Source organism: Battus philenor, unplaced genomic scaffold (genome assembly GCF_028537555.1).
Source record: "Battus philenor isolate CCGP_79_NKW_IND1 unplaced genomic scaffold, ilBatPhil1.0.hap1 SCAF_21, whole genome shotgun sequence".
NCBI classification, from domain to species: Eukaryota; Metazoa; Arthropoda; class Insecta; order Lepidoptera; family Papilionidae; genus Battus; species Battus philenor.
In genome coordinates, this window is record NW_027181684.1 from 7515879 (window position 1) to 7534106 (window position 18228).

Here is an 18228-nt window from a genome sequence, read left to right on the forward strand (position 1 = left end):
TTGAGAATTCTCGTGAATGAGAGGTTAAAATTCTATTCTACGAAATGTTGAATGACAATGTTTCCTTATAAAACAATTGAATACACGGAGTTGCCGGTAACTCGTTGAGTAAAATTTCTTGGTTGCTATGTTTCGTCCTACACAATGCCTTTAGGCATTGTTTTTTTTTTAATTACGCACTTAAATATATTGAACCAAAACGCCAAAGCATCTTGTACACCAAAATGGTAGAAAATTATTTGTTACTTAACCGTGTTTTTTTTTGTAATAAATAAAATATTATAACATTTAACTTTTTGACATGATATAATTCAGGACATACTAACAAAAATCGGATTATACTTGTTGCATGTGCACACATCTTAATACCGGAGCAACAAGATTATGTAAAAAACACCATCGGTAGGAAGTCAACCCGAGAACAACTTAGTAATCTTGATCTTAATAATATTTTTTTATAGCACGATACATTCTAAATAGTTACCGAGTGACGTAAAGTCTACAATACATTTATTTAAAACTTAAACGAAATTAGTTTCACAAAATAAATATTACATACCCTCTGTTTATTTAATGTTTGATTAATGAATATTAGAAAAGAAATGATTATGCCCGATATTTTGAAAATGGAACGGTAATATTGTTAATAAATATTATAAAAATCAAAATATTATTTTTGTTTAGTCATTCTATTATCAGCATTAACATGTCGGCTATAGAAGTTCCGCTGCCTGTCACATGCCTCACCCTTAGATTTCCAATAGGACCGGTTGGAAGCGGTCTTGCAAGGTCTTTGGTAATTAAATAATTGTTTTCGATAACAAAAATTAATACAAAAAGCTTATAGAAAAAATCGACGTGATAAAAAAATATAAGAAAGCTCGAAAGTATCAAGAGCGTTCAAGCGCGGTCTAAGGTGGTTACAGCGAGCGCGTAGGCTAAGTCGTACCTGCTTCGGCGCGCCCGTTGCCAGTCCGAGCTTGCCCGAGCCGACGACACGTCTCCCCGAAAGGGACACGCACCGACCTAGCGGTTACCGAACGAGCGAATTTCGGAACGACACCCGTGTGTGTAAAGGGCAGTGCAAAGTGACATTAGAGTCATGCAAGTGTTAACAACGTTGTTACTGGCCTCTGTGCTTGGTGGCGCCCGGGGAGTGATACGGACACCACTGGAAGCGTTTAGGCCTTCGGATGAAATACATTTAAGGAGGCCGGACAAATTGCCTCCCGTGCAGCACAGGAGAATCGCGCTGCAAGCGAAAAGTGGACTAAAAATCCTTTATCAGATCGGAGTAAGTCTTCAGTTCAATCATTAAAACTTGATATCAATTAAGATATTGACGTTTAAGGATAACCCTTTTACTATTTTACTTTAAAAATTACAAGTACCGTTTAATAACTTATCTGTGTGTTGTAGTAAACTTTTAATTATATAGCTACATAATTATAATTAATTGGTATTCAACAGTAAAAGATAGAAATCAGTGGTTTATCGAAACAGACGACACTTCGGTGTCACTTCTGGTCGTTAAATAGGCTGTATTTTTAGATAAGGAAACTTTATTGATTAAATTTCTTTCTAATAGAAAGACATATGTTCTTAGTTTCGTCGAGTAAGTGATTGTTTTGCGGCTATGTTTAAAATTAGATGCCGATTTTTTTTTATTTTATATGTTTTTGTTTTCAAGCCACACATTATTTTATTTTTACGATCCTGAATTCTTCATAGCTATAGCCAAAGTTCTTCGTTTACGTAAACGTAGGCTGATTAAAACGAATAATACTCATTTAAATTCAGAAAGCCAAAAAAATTATATTGAGATTTGACATACAAATATGTAGATCAGTTTTATACAATATTTGCGAAAACAGTAAAATTATAAAATAATGAAACTTGTTTTCCACCATTGAGTTATGTCTATGTTATATTTATTGAATTTTCTGGACTTGCATCTGAAATAACAAGTAAAGGATGTGTACTAGGCATTTCAAAAATCGGTTCTCAGTAACAATATATATCATTATATATTTAAAAAAAAACATCAGCATCGGTTTGTACCACTCGCGAATCGAAATAATAATTTAAAATTAGTACCTTAATCTATTTTCCAAGGAAAGTAGTATAGTGCCACGTTGTTCGCTTTTACAAATAAATTAAAAATATCTAACCTCTTACAGCCTTCATTAATAATTGTGACCTGCCTAAGATAAGGTTTTTTTTCGCTTTTTATCATACATCTTTTTACCTTAGTTTTTTTTTTGGTGCAAAAGCTAAATAAGGATCTAGATATACAATTCATATCATTGCAACAGATCCTTGTGAAAAAAATAAAAACGATTTATATGAAAATAAAATGCATTGTGTATAAATGTACGAACGAATAATTCCATATAAGGAAACAGGATATTGACCTAATAGTAAGTGAATCGCCTTGCATTTTAAATCGTTGCTACCTAAGATTTTCGTGCACAAGTCTGAGCAACGTTGTATTCGATTATGTAAAAAAACCTCCAAAGACGAAAATTATTAAAACGTTCACACAGAGAGTAAACGCTACGATTTCGAAATAAAATATAATTTATAAAAACACAACTGATTCGAATGACAATTTTTAAAAATAATAATTTCGATCATGACCTAAAACTTGCATATAAATCTTAATTTCTTGCACCTTTTAGAGATCACCAGATTACATGCGGAGTGCAAATAATCCCTTCAACGGCTCTACAATTATTATTTACACAAAAAAGAAACGTTTTAGGATACATTGTACTCTTATTTAAAAATAGACTTTGTTACGTAAATGTAGGAGCGAAAATCGAAAAATGACAGCGTTAATTAAATACGGTATTATAAAATCGGTGTGGTAAACGGGTGCGTAGGCGCATGTGTAACGCCGGTAGCGGCAGGTGTTCATTCACTCTTTCTTATCTTGACAGTTTCGATGACTTACGGCCGGGCTCCGGTGCCTGCCTGTCAATGTTATTTGATATTTTAAAAAAAAGTTAATGTCACTATTTGAAACTGTTTCGTAACGGTCACTGTTTTTCAATCGAATGTATTTAAAGTGAAATATATTTTCTAAGATATATTATATTTTTAAGCGATTTAAAATCAAGATTGAAATACATTACGAAATATATTTTATAATTATCGCAAGTAAGCATTCCGGACTTCATTATGATTATATTTGTTATCCTACATTTTCCATTATTTTCAATCAAAGTAATTAATACCGAGCAGTTATATTAGACTTATAATCAATATTTACCTTGAGACACCTACAATACGAATAATGAAAGAAGTCTTAGTATAGTGCAACTAAAAATATAATAAATAACATTATGTTAGATAAATACAGCCTATGGTTTATATATTAGTAATTAAGTTTAGTTCACTTATAAATTAAAAAAAAATAAAACGCAAAAGATGACACCAATCCAGAAATCAGATGTTCTTATTAACTGCTATTACTTTTCTTTACCAATTATTTTAACAAATAGAAAGACGAAAAAACTTATCATTACTTTTCAATAATGTATCTAGTTTACCGGCGTCATAAATTAGTTTTTATTTCTTTTAAATGAAGACGATTCCTAATGAAATTATTGACAAAGAAATTTTTGGAAATTTCTTTGTAGCTATTTTTGCGTCTTGACTCATATATAAACTCACTTGAATTACAGGTAGATTCATAGTCACACACACCTAATAGAGTACTCAATAGAATAATAGAGCAATTTGTATATCAGAGATCAGAGGATATTGCTTCGGTAATAATCTGTAATATTGACATCTCAATATTTAAATTAAAAAAAAGAAAATCTCCATAATCATTATTTGATATGGCAAACAAAATCCTTATTTTTTAACATTCACGAAATCTATTCATATTTCTACGTATAAGGACGGCTCACCACTAAGTAGACAGTGTTGTGTGATATTTTATTGTTTAAAGGAAAGTTTTACGATTTTCCACACTTTAATCCGATACGCAGCATTAAATGGCGCATATGATTAAGGTTATTTTGTGATGCTTGATTTCAACTTGCTTACGTGTATTCATTGACGAGAAAACATACGCGCAACGGGAGGCGAAAGTAAAGCGTCACTTGTATTAATGTAGTGTAAATATCCGATAGGAAGGCAGGCGCGGATACCTACGTCCGCGGCGGACGTAACGGGAGTCGAGTGTATCCATCGCTGACCGGTTAACGCGGGTTTAAAAGTAAACAACACATTAAAATAAAAGGCCGCTGAAGTCTTATTTCAAACTAACTGTCCCCTGATCACTTCGCGTGGCCCGCATATATAGGTGTTAGTTCACAAAATACAAAAAAAATATTTCGGTCAAGTTTTATACCTACAACATTTAAAATGCTGCAACTCTCCTTGCGGATGGAATTTCATAAAATCCATTCTTAGCTGACGTCTAATCTGCGAAAGGAATATTCCTGCCAAACTTCAAGTCTCTAAACCTTATAGTTCCAGAGATATTGTGATAAGTCAGTAAACAGGTAGAATTCTTATGTACATAGAATAACATTTTTTTCCAAGCTAGTAATATACGGCTTCTATTAAACGTTGTGCGGTGAAGGAATAAGTGGATCTATCATTCAATCTCGTCCCATTGGATTCGCAAGGGGTCGACTCGACACTACGCACGATTATCAAATACATCTGGTTACTAAATTCAATTTAAAATCAAATGTATACAATATATGTAGCGGTTACAGCTAATAAATATTTGCTTAATTTTAAATAATTTGAAGTTTAAACAGCAACAAATTTTATGCATTTACAAGTAAATAACGATAATACGCCTAACATTAATTAGTCTAAAAAATTCTTACTCTGTTATTACTACGTTACTATTTAAATACTACACATTGCCATTAAAAAAATCTTCGGTAAAAACCCGACAAACACGCATGTGAAAAGGAAAAAAAATATCGTACCACGGTTGGTGAGACCAATTTTCTAACTTCAATTACAAACAAAATAAATAGGAAGTCTATGGAATTTGCTTTATAGATTAATTAATTTAGTAAGCTGACTACATGGACATTTTTTTAAATATTAACAAGGTTTATCAATATATGCTTAACAAAGCATTAATGAATTAACGAATAAATACAATTAAAATATTGATGTGATATGGATAAAAAAAAATAGTTTGACCTAAAGAATGAAGCTGCCGAGTGGATAGCAAGTAACCCATCGCATACGCAGATGGGGTAGAGTTACTTGAACTTCGTATTGTTACGGGCATTGGAATTGGGGACTAGCTTCCGTCTCAAACGAAGAGCCACGTGCGTCTTGAATGAAGTCCTCCGGATGCCCCGAGATAATGGAGACAAGCGGGCCTGCTCGCTCTCTGCTCGTTTATTATTTGCATTACCTTCTGCTTTTACGTATAGGTACTTTGACTAACTCAGTGAATTTGTTTGACGCTATTGAACAGATTTTAGAACGTTCTAGTCTAAGTTTTATAGTTATTGTAAATTAGGTTATATTTTGATTTGTACAGGCTGCTATACAAGGTTTCAATACCCGCATTGATATCACGTTACAAGTCTACAACTCCGACCGTCCTTTTGAAAATGATTTTTTATTCTGGAGCACTTTTAATTCAATAAAAAAATATAAAATAATAACAAAAAGTTTTACCACAAGTTAAAACATTTATTTTTATAATCAAATTTACGCATGATTAGCTTTTTGAGACTGAGTATTTTCTTTTAAGTAACATAATTCATACATTCATCGTCTAGACAAATATAAAATGAAAGCTAACTAAACAGATTTTCTTACTTAACTAATAAATTTGAAGAAACTTAAGTTTTAAAGTAGTAATCGCTTTTTTGCACCTTTTTTGTCTATTTTGTATAATACAAGTTACGAATATAACATTGATATTACATTTCGATCTTTAATGTTATTTATATCGATCAAAATCGTATTATGACTTCCCGGAATAAACAAAATAATTAGTAACTTAAAACGAAAAAATGGCAAGAAATAGTTTAATCCAAGAAACAGTCTTTGTCATAAGATTAGTATAATAATAATAATAATGTTTTATGGGCATTTATTGTAAATACTTGTTTTTTTTTATTTATTTCAACAAGAAACTTATAATCGTTCTAAGCAACTTCGGCACACCTACTTAGTTTCTTACCAAAGTAGATATTTGCGTTGAAATCTTTTATATGGGCCACGTTGTGTCCCTGGTTCTGTTATAAAAGTCATTCGCTAAAATATGGTATATATGTGTATAATATAAATAATAGTCTAAACCCGACAATTTTTTGATAATAAAATATTTTATTCTAGGGAAACTAAATTACCAGCAAATTTAAGGTGTAAATGATCTATAATTTAATTATTCTTGTAGATTGTTTATTACCCAGTTATAACAGAGAAGTCCATGAAAGGTATAGCTGTAACAGAAAACCTAACACATCGTTTTCATTATCGAGATGATTTTTGTAATACATCTAGATGTTAGGATTCGATGTGATGCCTCCCCCTTGTGTTAAATCGTCATTCAGTCTCAGATGCGTGCGTGCACCTAACTTGCCTGAGGTGCACATAAATTTTAGGTAGACAGAGAAATAAGTCCACGCAATTTAAATATGAAAATGGTAGTTTTAAATTAATTCATTTGACATTAAAATTTGTATTTATTTCTTTCCCAAACATTACAACGTGTTTTAACATAGGGATTTTTAGTCTATATCAAAACACGCTTAGAAATATCATATAAAAAGTAACATCACACTACTTTAAATTAGTTAAAAAAATCAAATCACCCGACAAGAGCACGGTGCGTTGAACGTAACTTATAATTACGGTGTAATAAATAACACAACCTCCGGCGATAAGAAATTACATATATTTGTAATTTGTTCTCGGCTACCTGTGTTCCTGTGAATGAAAGGCCCGTTCGGAGCATCCGGTCGGCCTCCGTCGCCTGGGGCGCCTTCTACTTAAATTCGATTTCAGACCAATTAATGGTCTTTTATTGTTCTAACACTAATCGTTTCTGAATTCCGAGTATCACTTATCCATAAAATATTACTATTAATATTGTAAGTGCACAGAACGTAACAAATATACAAATAGTTATAACGGTATTGTACTACTTAAACTAAAACGTAAATTTCGTTGTTTGATTGTTCTTATTTTTCAAACAAATTTATTTCGGATCGCATATTTCGGTACACGACTATCTTATCGGCCTAAATCTATAAATAGTGTTTATATGATTTAGACAAAGTTACTATTATTATTTTATGTGTGTGTAAATTGTGTTTATACAGACGACTATCAAAAGAGTAAGATGAGAAGAGTAAGATCTGGAAGTAATCTGACGAACACCATCTACGTTTTCAAACTATAAAATTAATTAAGAAAACTATGTATGTTATAAATATTTGTAGTAAATGACTAATTTCGTAACAGATTCTAATAAGAAAAAAACGATGTTCAAAAGACTAAATTGAGTGTATTATTCGAATTTTTCGTATACTTTTGTGCGCAGTGACAAACACGCTTTATTGTTGTAGAAAACAGACGTAGGTATGACTAAACTAGTTGTTGAGCATTAGACAGGATGTTTAGAGTAATTTGACTCATTGCTCGTAATTATAATATTTCGATGTTGCTATATTTTTTACTTATATAGCATTTTTAGCAAACTTGGCTGTAAATGTAGCGACAATTTTGAAATTATTATTGATAATTGTGAAAATGAGTATAAGTGGTAGATTCAAAATAGTTTTGGTACGTACTCGCTATGTTGGTGCTTATACTTTTTCATCTGATATAAGAACCTAACAATTCTATTCTGATTTGAGTCACACAAGCGCAGTTCAAATCATCATCATCACTTCAACCGTAGGACATTCACCGCTCGCTATAGCCCCCCCCCCCCCCCCATAGAATACCGATGAGACTTGTTGAAAGCGACCAGCATTCAACGTCTCCCGACGAACCGAAATAGGTCGTCAATGCACCTCATGGGCGAATGTGGTAGAGATCTCATAAAATATCTCTATCATATATTATGTCGGTGTAATAGTTTCACATCACCAACATAATTTCAGCGTTTGCAACACAATACGACAGTTTCAAAGAGAACAACGTCTTGAGAGAGCCGAACGCTGTAGGGATTGAAGTGCCAAATGTCAGTCTGTGTCATCGATACGAGTCTTTATTATGTTCACCAAAAAGACCTACAAACATTCTTCCACTCCTAATAATTACTTTTCAATAAGTATTGTCAATGAAACATGTATGTACCTAACAATTATAAAGTATGCGATTTCATAAAATAAGTATTTTTTTTGTATTTTGCTTACTGGTTCTAAATTGCTTGCTGAATTAAATTACACCGGAAAACCATGAGTCATGAATAACAAACAATTCAAAAAGTGCTTTATTGAATCATAATATTTTATCAAAGGAATACGCGTGTATAAATTAAATTTTTCAGAGGTGCTGATACACGCACTTCCCTTTGTGTAGCGATCTGAATCGAGGCTCCTCAAACTTTGTTACCTAAAATGGGATCTAGGCCAAGCTTCTGCACTTTGGGCTGAGTGACATTTATTTATATGATTATTTCACAGGCATGAGGGGGCCCCCTATAAAATCCAGTATGGAAAAATTAGAGGTCTATTTTTTTAGTATATTTACAAAGATAGCGATAATTATAGTTTCATATAAAATGTGAGAAATTTAAGTCGACTATTATATTGATATGATACTATATTGATTTCTGATACCCTGTAAAAGTAGATGTAAAGGAGAATTTAAAGAAATATTATATCACTGTAAGTATATTATCTTGGCTATAAATAATGTCATAATTGATAATTTATGTGCTCTGATATTATTCACAGAACCGTTCAATATTGCTTTCCGTTTTATTCAGTTTAGATATAAGCTAGCCTAATGAACTTTTGTTTTATATCACTTTTGGCGTGCCTGTTGGAAGTAAATAAACGTTGTAAATATGTGAACGTTATTTTAAAGTGATTAAATAATGTTTGGTAACAAAGTTGTGCATTGTCTCTATTTCAATATCGCATTGGCCTTAGGGAAGCGTGGGAGATGAATAGGCCGTATGAGAAGGTCGTGTAAGGTCATCCAGGCATGGACAACAAATTATTTCATTAGTGGGCGATAATCGCCGCCACCTGTTCGCACCGGATGCCGTGCCCGGCGTCTCTCCCCCGCCGGCTGACGTGTGCATACCCCATCTCACTTGCACTGTACTTAAACACCGCAGATGTCTCTCATCCCTTTTCGCTTCAGAAAAGGACGAATGAAAAGTTCTTAATACTGCCGTAGCGATCATTGCTATCAGGATAATCCGAAAATTTTCTCTTCTGTCGTTAGTTTACTTTTTAGTTACCTAGAAAAGTCTAACCTAATTTAAACAAAGTGATTTAAAACCATAACGGGAACTCGATGGACAAATGTAATAGACTCATATAAATCTCAATTGATATAAATTAAAGTAACAATTGTGTTTTATAATTTCAAACTTTCTGGACACTGTAGATTAAAGAATTCAGAATTTAAATATCTATCTACTTACTAGCACTTCTTTAATATTAAAAATGAACATGTTCTTTAATATCTTCAGCTCTATATTACTGCTCTTATAAACATTGAAATTTTTTATTTATATTAAATTAAATATAACTATGCTGTTACTTGACAAGCTAAAGAAATCATTACAATAACAGGATTCTATCGTTTAAATGAAGATATATATATATATACATATGTATTTTTTATTTCATTATGAAACATTGATATACCATTACTGTTATTAGAAGTGGTTATGATTGTCACTTATTTCACATACCTTCATTGATTTATCTCTGCACTGTCCAAATAATTAACTGGTAGAAATTTCCTTTGGGATCAATTTCGTCGTAATATATTGTAAAAGTGTATAAATAAATAAATAGCTATAGTAAAAATTAGTAGACTAAATTAGAAGAAGATGTATATGCTTCTTACATTCAGGAATCAAATTTAATATCGACAGAGCATCTGGCTTACGGTAAAGAATGTTGCAGAAAAAATATTCCCATAGTCAGCAGGTTGCCAAATGACATTCTTCCGGTCGGAAGTACAAACGAAAGTCCGATTCTTACGGGATGAAAAAAAAAACCATTGAATGGCTCTGAACAATATTGAACGTGCATGCTCCTATATTGTACTATTCGAATTTGAGCCTGTATAATTAACATCCCTCGGAAGTAGGTCGTTGAAAAGATTTCTATAATATTTTGCCTAAAGGGAATCTGCGCGAATAAAGTGACAATTTCCCACGCGCTTTCAACTGTACCCAAAGGAATGTGGTTAATATTCATAACGAATGTTTCTCAAATAAAACTTCACAATTATAGCGAATCAAGAACTCGTAAAATAAACATTGATGCGAGTTGAAATATAATTGGATCAAATCGATTTTAGACGCAAGGTGATTTTGAAAAATTTATCACATCACCTGTGTAATTTTGTAATCATTCATCATATAACTTTAAGAGGATGATATACAGGATGATTAGTTACAGGTGTAAAAGTTTTAATGATGACATATTTTTTTTTTTACATCTCTCCCTCCAGACTGTACTGCTTGAAGGTATTGGCCTGTTGCATTATTTTATGAAAAATACGGTACTTTTAGAGTAATTACTTTACATGACAAATGAGCTATACCTTTAAAACATTCACACCTATAAACAATCTCCCTGTTTAATGAAATAATAGGCAGCCTAAAATTTTTGTGAAAGTACCTCTTTTGATAAATGATATGTTCAATAATTATATTTTTTATATTTATTGATAAATTCTTATGGTTACAGATGTTTGAGGAAGATTTGCCGGATTGCAGGCCTAGACAGGTGTGCAGTAAGGTGGATCTTTACGACGCTGCTCAACCATGGGTTGAAAGGAAATGTCGCTGCATGGGGCACAAGCCATGTTCTAGGTAAGAACAAGATTTTTGAGAGCAAAAGTTTTTTTGAAGTGATAAAACAACGAATAAAATTTATATCAGATTTTTAAATCTCTATATATTACATATAAAAATTGTAAGATTTATATTATGACACACAATATTAATGCAAATGGCAGTGTAACATATGTTTCAAAATGATTCCTCCTTATACTTTCAGTGACCTCTCAGCTGACGACAACCACACGTTGTCTGACAAGACGACGTTATACAAAACGTGTGACGCAATAAAGAGATTGCCAAAGTGCCGATACTTCAAGGATGCTGCGTGGACGATTTACTCATTTCCCGATACAAACGCAACACTGCAGATTGTCAACTGTCATTGCCCTAAAGCCTCCATGACTTATTTATTGAAAAAATTGTCGTACATGACACCTAGCGGAGAAATCGGAAATCAGTACCAGTTCGCATGCTCGCCGCAAAGCGTAAGTATTAAAGTATTTTCAAGCTATACCGTAAGATGGCGCTATGTAATGCTTTTCTATAAAGGTTAATAATAACATGGTTCCACGTTTATAAAATGTTTTTTTCATTCAAACATAATCATTCTATAAATATTAGGGCCTTTTTGGTACTTATTCTTTGGGTGTACACTTATTCTCGAAAGTAGTAAGTCAAAAATTGTCGATTCCTCTCCCCGGGAGGAAATTCATTACAACGGTTTTTTGTTTGTTTGAAAACAATGTCTTGGGGAAATAAAATATAATTAAATAATTTTGACATGTACAACAATATTTTTGTGAGGATTACCAAAACTGATTTTATGCCCAAATTCTTACATCCTTTTCAGTTTTTTTTTTTGTTAATTTTTCGATAAAAGGTTGTCAAATATCTCCCTTCCGCCTTTTTGTCTTTTGAATTTCGCGGCTATGTACAAAGCGTTACAGAGCTCGTATCTGGCAATACTATACATAATTGAAAGGTCTTGACATAACCTACAAAACGACGCTATGCATGAATAGTTTGGATATTGCGTTCAACAGTTATAGACGTGTAAACATGGAGTTCACTAACGCCGAAATTCGCGCTATTTTAAAGTTTTCCTTCGTTAAAGGCAAATCCGCTAGAAAAACGTTCTGTGAGATTAATGGTGTTTTGGGGGATGGTACTCTATCACTTCGAACCGCGGAGGAATGGTTTCGACGATTCAGAGCCGGCGAAAACGACACCATGGATAAGCCAGCCGGCGGAAGACCTGTGACGACAAATACCGATCAAATCATGGACTACATCGAGTTAGACCGGCATGTGGCATCTCGTGACATCGCCCAGGAGATGGGAGTTAGTCACCAAACCATTTTAAACCATCTGCAGAAGGCTGGATACAAAAAAAAGCTTGATGTTTGGGTGCTGCATGATTTGACGCAAAAAAACCTTCTGGACCGAATCAACGCCTGCGATATGCTGCTGAAACGGAACGAACTCGACCCATTCTTGAAGCGGATGGTGACTGGCGACGAAAAATGGATCACATACGACAATATCAAGCGAAAACGGTCGTGGTCGAAGGCCGGTGAATCGTCCCAAACAGTGGCCAAGCCGGGATTGACGGCCAGGAAGGTTTTGCTGTGTGTTTGGTGGGATTGGAAGGGAATCATCCACTATGAGCTGCTCCCATATGGCCTAGACGCTAAATTCTACCCTCTACTGCGAACAACTGGACCGCTTGAAGCAGGCGATCGACCAGAAGCGTCCAGAATTGGCCAACAGGAAGGGTGTAGTGTTCCACCAGGACAACGCCAGACCACACACTTCGTTGATGACTCGTCAGAAGCTACGGGAGCTCGGATGGGAGGTTTTATCACATCCACCATATAGCCCGGACATAGCGCCAAGTGATTACCACCTGTTCCTGTCCATGGCGAACGCCCTTGGTGGTGTAAAGTTGAACTCAAAAGAGGTTTGTGAAAAGTGGCTGTCCGAGTTCTTCGCAAATAAGGAGGGGGACTTCTCCTAGGGAGGTATTATGAAGTTGCCGTCTAGATGGAAACAGATTATCGAACAAAACGGCGCATATTTGAACTAAATCCGATCACTGTAACACTTTTTATAAAGCATTGAATAAAGAGCAAAAAAGCGGAAGGGAGATATTTGACAACCTGTTATTTGCGACTTTTGAAAAAAAATGTCTATATACCTCTACGAGCCCTCACACAAAAGCTTTGCATATACGTATATAAATAATGTTTGTGCAATGCATTTGTTTGAATTATTAATTTCTTTGATTAAATTCCAGAGGTTAAGGTGTTCGCGGAAAGAGCCTTGCAAGCTGTTCAGTGTTCGACGACGGCACGAACAGATCGACGAGGTGAACGCCAGCACTATCTGCCAGTGCCCCAGGGACCACACATGTCCAAGACATCATACGGAGCCGGGAGTTCTTCCCGGGGTAACATACGCCGCCGAAGACATACGCACGTATCACGGATACTGCATGCCCGAGCCTAGTGTCGATAACTACAGGTTCGTTGGCGAGAAGGATTGAGAACCAAATATAAGATTCACCTTTCGAGAACATGGGATACCGGTATAATGTGATTCAATTAATATACAATTTGCGTATACCTTTATGTAAACAATACATTCATTTTTAATATTTAAATTAACTATTGCTCATCACCTGATTAGTACAAAAGAAAATTATGTTCGTCACATAAAGTAATGGAAAAAAATACTGCATTATAAAAGTATTGAAGAGATTAATTAATTTTGATGATTTTAAGTTAAAATGACGACTATAGAGTACTGGCGTTAAGATCGTAGTAAATCAACGGTATCCACCGGCCTAATCAAGCCCCATCATAAATAAAATCGTTCCTAATTAGCCGTTGTGTTCAAAGTATATCTTAAACTGGGCTTTGTGAGATTGTCTTTGTAATAAAAAACGTGGATAGGCCGGCGCACAATGATTTGCTACATTCTCAACGCCGTCGGACTTCAATGTAAACATTTTACAGCGGTATTTAAAATTTGTATTTTATTTATAGTTTTATCTATTACAGTGTTGTCGTGATATTTATTGCTTGTAATATTTAAGAGTGTGACAACAAGGGATGTTCGTCTTATGATAAGTGATACACTTATACCTAGAATGTGGAACCTTTGATCATCAAAGGTAATATTACCCTTATTTCAGTCTTATAGTAAAATCACTAAACAACAGATGTCGCAATTTTGAGCGGAATTAAATATCACCTTTTATAATAATGCTAAATCCTTGATCCTTATCATCTCATAAAAGTGTGTAGACGATACGTTATGGAATTTGCAATATTGTATATAGTTGCACGATTGCGGCTAAGCCGATATGTTTATACGAATATCGTTATTACCCTAATATAATATAACATGTAGATCTATGTATGTGTATCTGTGTTCCGAATATGAAATTTACCTCTCGTGAGAAATAGCAGTTTCAAATTTAAATGAATGACTCAAACAAACTCATCTAAGCTCCTTGATGACTAAAGGTCAAGTTAAATATGTTTAAAGCTATACTATTAAATCTGTTCTAGTGATCTCAAATGTGAGAGACAATGTTTCTACAGCAATTCCTTTAATTGTATCAGGTTCATACAGAGAATAAATATTGTAAATATCGTAATAAATAAGACGGTATAAATGATGTTATGATATATTATGTAAATATTAACTGTAAAAAGTTAATTCCAAACATTTAATTTAATTTTTTATAAGTTTTTTTTGTTTGTTACTTGCCATAACTTCGTAGTCGCAATTATTCAGTCTTCCATTACAGTATGGAGAATTTAATCATTTTGTTATGAGTTATGTTTATACTACTAGATGATTTTAAGCCATAAAACAATTTTTATACGAGAATACAATTTTAACTAATTTAAAAAATACAGACAATGTATGATTGTTGACATTTATATTAAATTGAAAACTAACATTAATATAATTGTGAATGTACAAAATGAAGAAAGTTTTGTGAATTGTAATTTAAATAAATGACTTAAATTTTATCATGTGTAATTCGTGGAATTGTCCATCTTGTCGTACAAGATGCACGGTAGTGACTTTAAAAACAGGTATATCATGTAATCTATGTAAATATGAAAAAAAAATGTTGATGTTTGTTGGCGTAAGTCTTCCTTGTTTTATTTATAAGTATTATTTTAAGTTAAATTATTGCGAAAAACTGAATAAACGTTACAAAATTACCAATTTTTTCTTTATAACAAGATGTTTGGTGGTCGACGTCAATTTTAGGGTGCAGTCAACTTTTTTAAAAAAAAAACTATTTCTCTTATTTTGAAGCATTGATTATAAAGGAATTAGCAAGCTGACGGTCGCTTAACGGAAAGGAATGTGCTCGATATTTATCAACGAGATCGAATCAAAAAAGAGGAGAACCGCAGAAAATTTTCTTTAATCGACATTGCCGAGTGAATTAGTAAGTTGAAGTGGCCACACAGCGCGCAGAATAGATGCCCGCGGGGGCGTTAAGGTTCTGAAGTTGAAACCACATCTGCCCACAATGTTGACTGACGTCCTAGTTAAGGAAATTTCTAAAGATAATAATTTCTTATAAACAAATTTCCTTATTTAAACTTTATTCTAGACCATGGACAATAACTAAAAAAAAGAAACAATCGATATAGAGGTACAAGAGGCAGTCTTATCGCTCGAGGCGATTTCTACCAGACTACCTTTGGATGGAGACGAAAGACATGAAGGAGAGGGCAGTTTAGGCTATGCATACATACATTTCTAACAAATTTTCGTTGCGTGACGCTGAATGCAAGCCGCGATGGATGCACGCTGAAATAATGACGATGATACAGAGCTGTTAACACAAATCTAAAATGATCTTTATGTTAGGATTTTCCTTAAAAAATATTAGAAGAGTGATCGGTGCAAACGATATATCCTGAATATCTTGAAAAAATAAGTGAGTAAACATGATTGCCGACTACTGAGCAATTGAAATTACAACAAAGATGGTGACCAATTACGTTCCGCAACGTAAGTACTATCCCTCTGACGCAGTGTGGAAGCAACAGTGTGGCCAATCATTGATTACAGTCTATTAACTTAAGTACGAAATGATTCCATAAAAACTTTCATGACTTCCGTTAATTTGCAATGGGCGTAAAGTGCTTTGTTGATGTGGATTGGTGAACTAGAGAACTCATACGCTTCTACACGGAGAACGTGAATAATAGAGAGTTTTTTTTGTTGAAAACCAGAGATGTTAAAAGCTTTATTTCTTCCTTTTTAACTATAGAACATTTATTTAGATTTTACATGATTATTAAGTCCATCTTTGTGATGATCCGAATAATCAACGTTTAACAAAAATATGTTTTGAAATTCGCGTACTACTAAGTGCGCTTTCGTAACATCCAGTAAAGCGGTTTCATTCGCGTATTGTACCGGCCGATTGGTTGTAGGTGCAAAAGCTTTGAACAATTGTTGAAACTTTGAACGTATAGCTAATTTGTAGCCAATTAATTTATGGTGCATATACTTTCTATCCAAAAATCAATAATTGCAGAAATTATAAATATCGCAATGATAATAAGAAATAACGTTTTCAAATTTATTATTATTGACTATCTGTCGCTGCACCTGACTGTACTTATAGAAGGTATTGCCAGACGTTTTACAATAGAAAAATAAATAAACATAACTTATTTCAGAGTAATCACTTTATAGAAGAGTAATGATAGCCCAGCGGTAGAAAACTGAAACTTGCGTTCTTATATAATTCGCACTTTGTGCATTATTTTGTAGGATTGCCATTGCTCACAAACGAGTTTTCATAGGATGGGCAGCACCGTCCTCTGTGTGCCATAATACCACACTGCGATCGCTAACCCGCATACCAAGCCTGGTGTTATAGCTCCTCATAGATACATTTAAGAGAGGCTAAGTCTTGCAGTGGACGTCTATGGACTAAAACGACGAATACTTTATACGGGTGATTACAAATAGGTGTAAGAGCTTACAATAACCGGCGATAAATATTGCACATCGACCTTTGGAAAGATACAATCGGCTAATTTCTGCTTCGTAGAGCACTATCTCTGTTCCACATTACCTATGTGACGTTTTGTCCGTAGTTGTATTTCGGGCAACAGAGACAAGTGGATGTGCAATTTTTAACGCCGAGTACTGCACAAGATTTTTACTGACTAATTATTCACCGCTTAGAAGCTTTTACACCTATAGTCAATCATCCCGTACAAAAGTCAATGAATTATTTATAAGAACAAGCCTGATGTTAATGTTTCTTTTAACAAACAGTTATACTGAGAATGAACTTCAAGTTATTCATAGTTCTAATCAAATGCTCTCTTTGGAAACTTCTACCATAAATACTTTTGTTACATAAAGACATATACAACAGAGAATAAATTATATATTTGATTAATTACGAAGACGCTGTCATTTTTGATTTGACGTAATGTCTAGATTTTCAATCTATTACAGGAAATCATTAAGGACCACCTGTGAATCACTCCACGTACGTAGGATATTACGAGCGCAAAGATTTATGTTTTGTTACTTTTGTAATCACAGTTACAAAATCTCTTTACAGGTTTTATAATATTGGTATTCAATATTGATTTTAAAACAATAAATAATCTAGTTGCCAACCATTGATTGAACCTTACAATTAAAATACTACTTTTGTTTTAACCAGTAATTTCACCAATTTTTTGCTTTAACAAATGTTATTTCTAAATATATAGTTTGGCGGCTACAAAAACTTCGACGTATCGACGTACCGAAACTGAATTTTTTACTTAAGTTCTTAATCTTTCCAACGATAGTTCTGGTAAGAATTTTCAAATTCAAACGATAACGCATTGTTACAATCACACTAGTCACAAAGACAAAATTTAAGCTAAAATAATCATAATTGTTTTAACAGTATTTGACAAAATGACAAACATTAATACGCCTCACAAAACTGTGATATTTTAAAAAATGTATTTATTTATAATATAATAAACCTCAACAACTATATCAAAAATAAATTATAAAAATTTTGTACGATATAAATACAAGATAAATTAAATTATCGTCATATTAATGATGTTAAAATTTTGAATGAACGTAATCTTCAGATATTGAATTTATGCAGATCCCAACCTTTCCAGTGTTATTGGTAAAATATAGGAGGGCTTGTCCAGCAGTGAACTAAT

The 18228-nt window shown here is 33.5% G+C and overlaps 2 protein-coding genes across 2 annotated transcripts in view; one reads left to right on the top strand and one right to left on the bottom strand.

Annotated features, from left to right (window-relative positions):
* LOC137923186 (elongation factor-like GTPase 1) overlaps positions 1–18228 on the bottom strand; it is a 94223-nt gene that overhangs the window by 12591 nt on the left and 63404 nt on the right. The window lies entirely within an intron of this gene.
* Positions 991–13745, top strand: aos (protein argos). Its single transcript, XM_068766363.1, has 4 exons — positions 991–1294; positions 10896–11020; positions 11208–11475; positions 13287–13745. Exons 1-4 carry the CDS (start codon positions 1103–1105, stop codon positions 13533–13535), a joined length of 834 nt encoding a protein of 277 aa, XP_068622464.1. The 5' UTR covers positions 991–1102; the 3' UTR covers positions 13536–13745.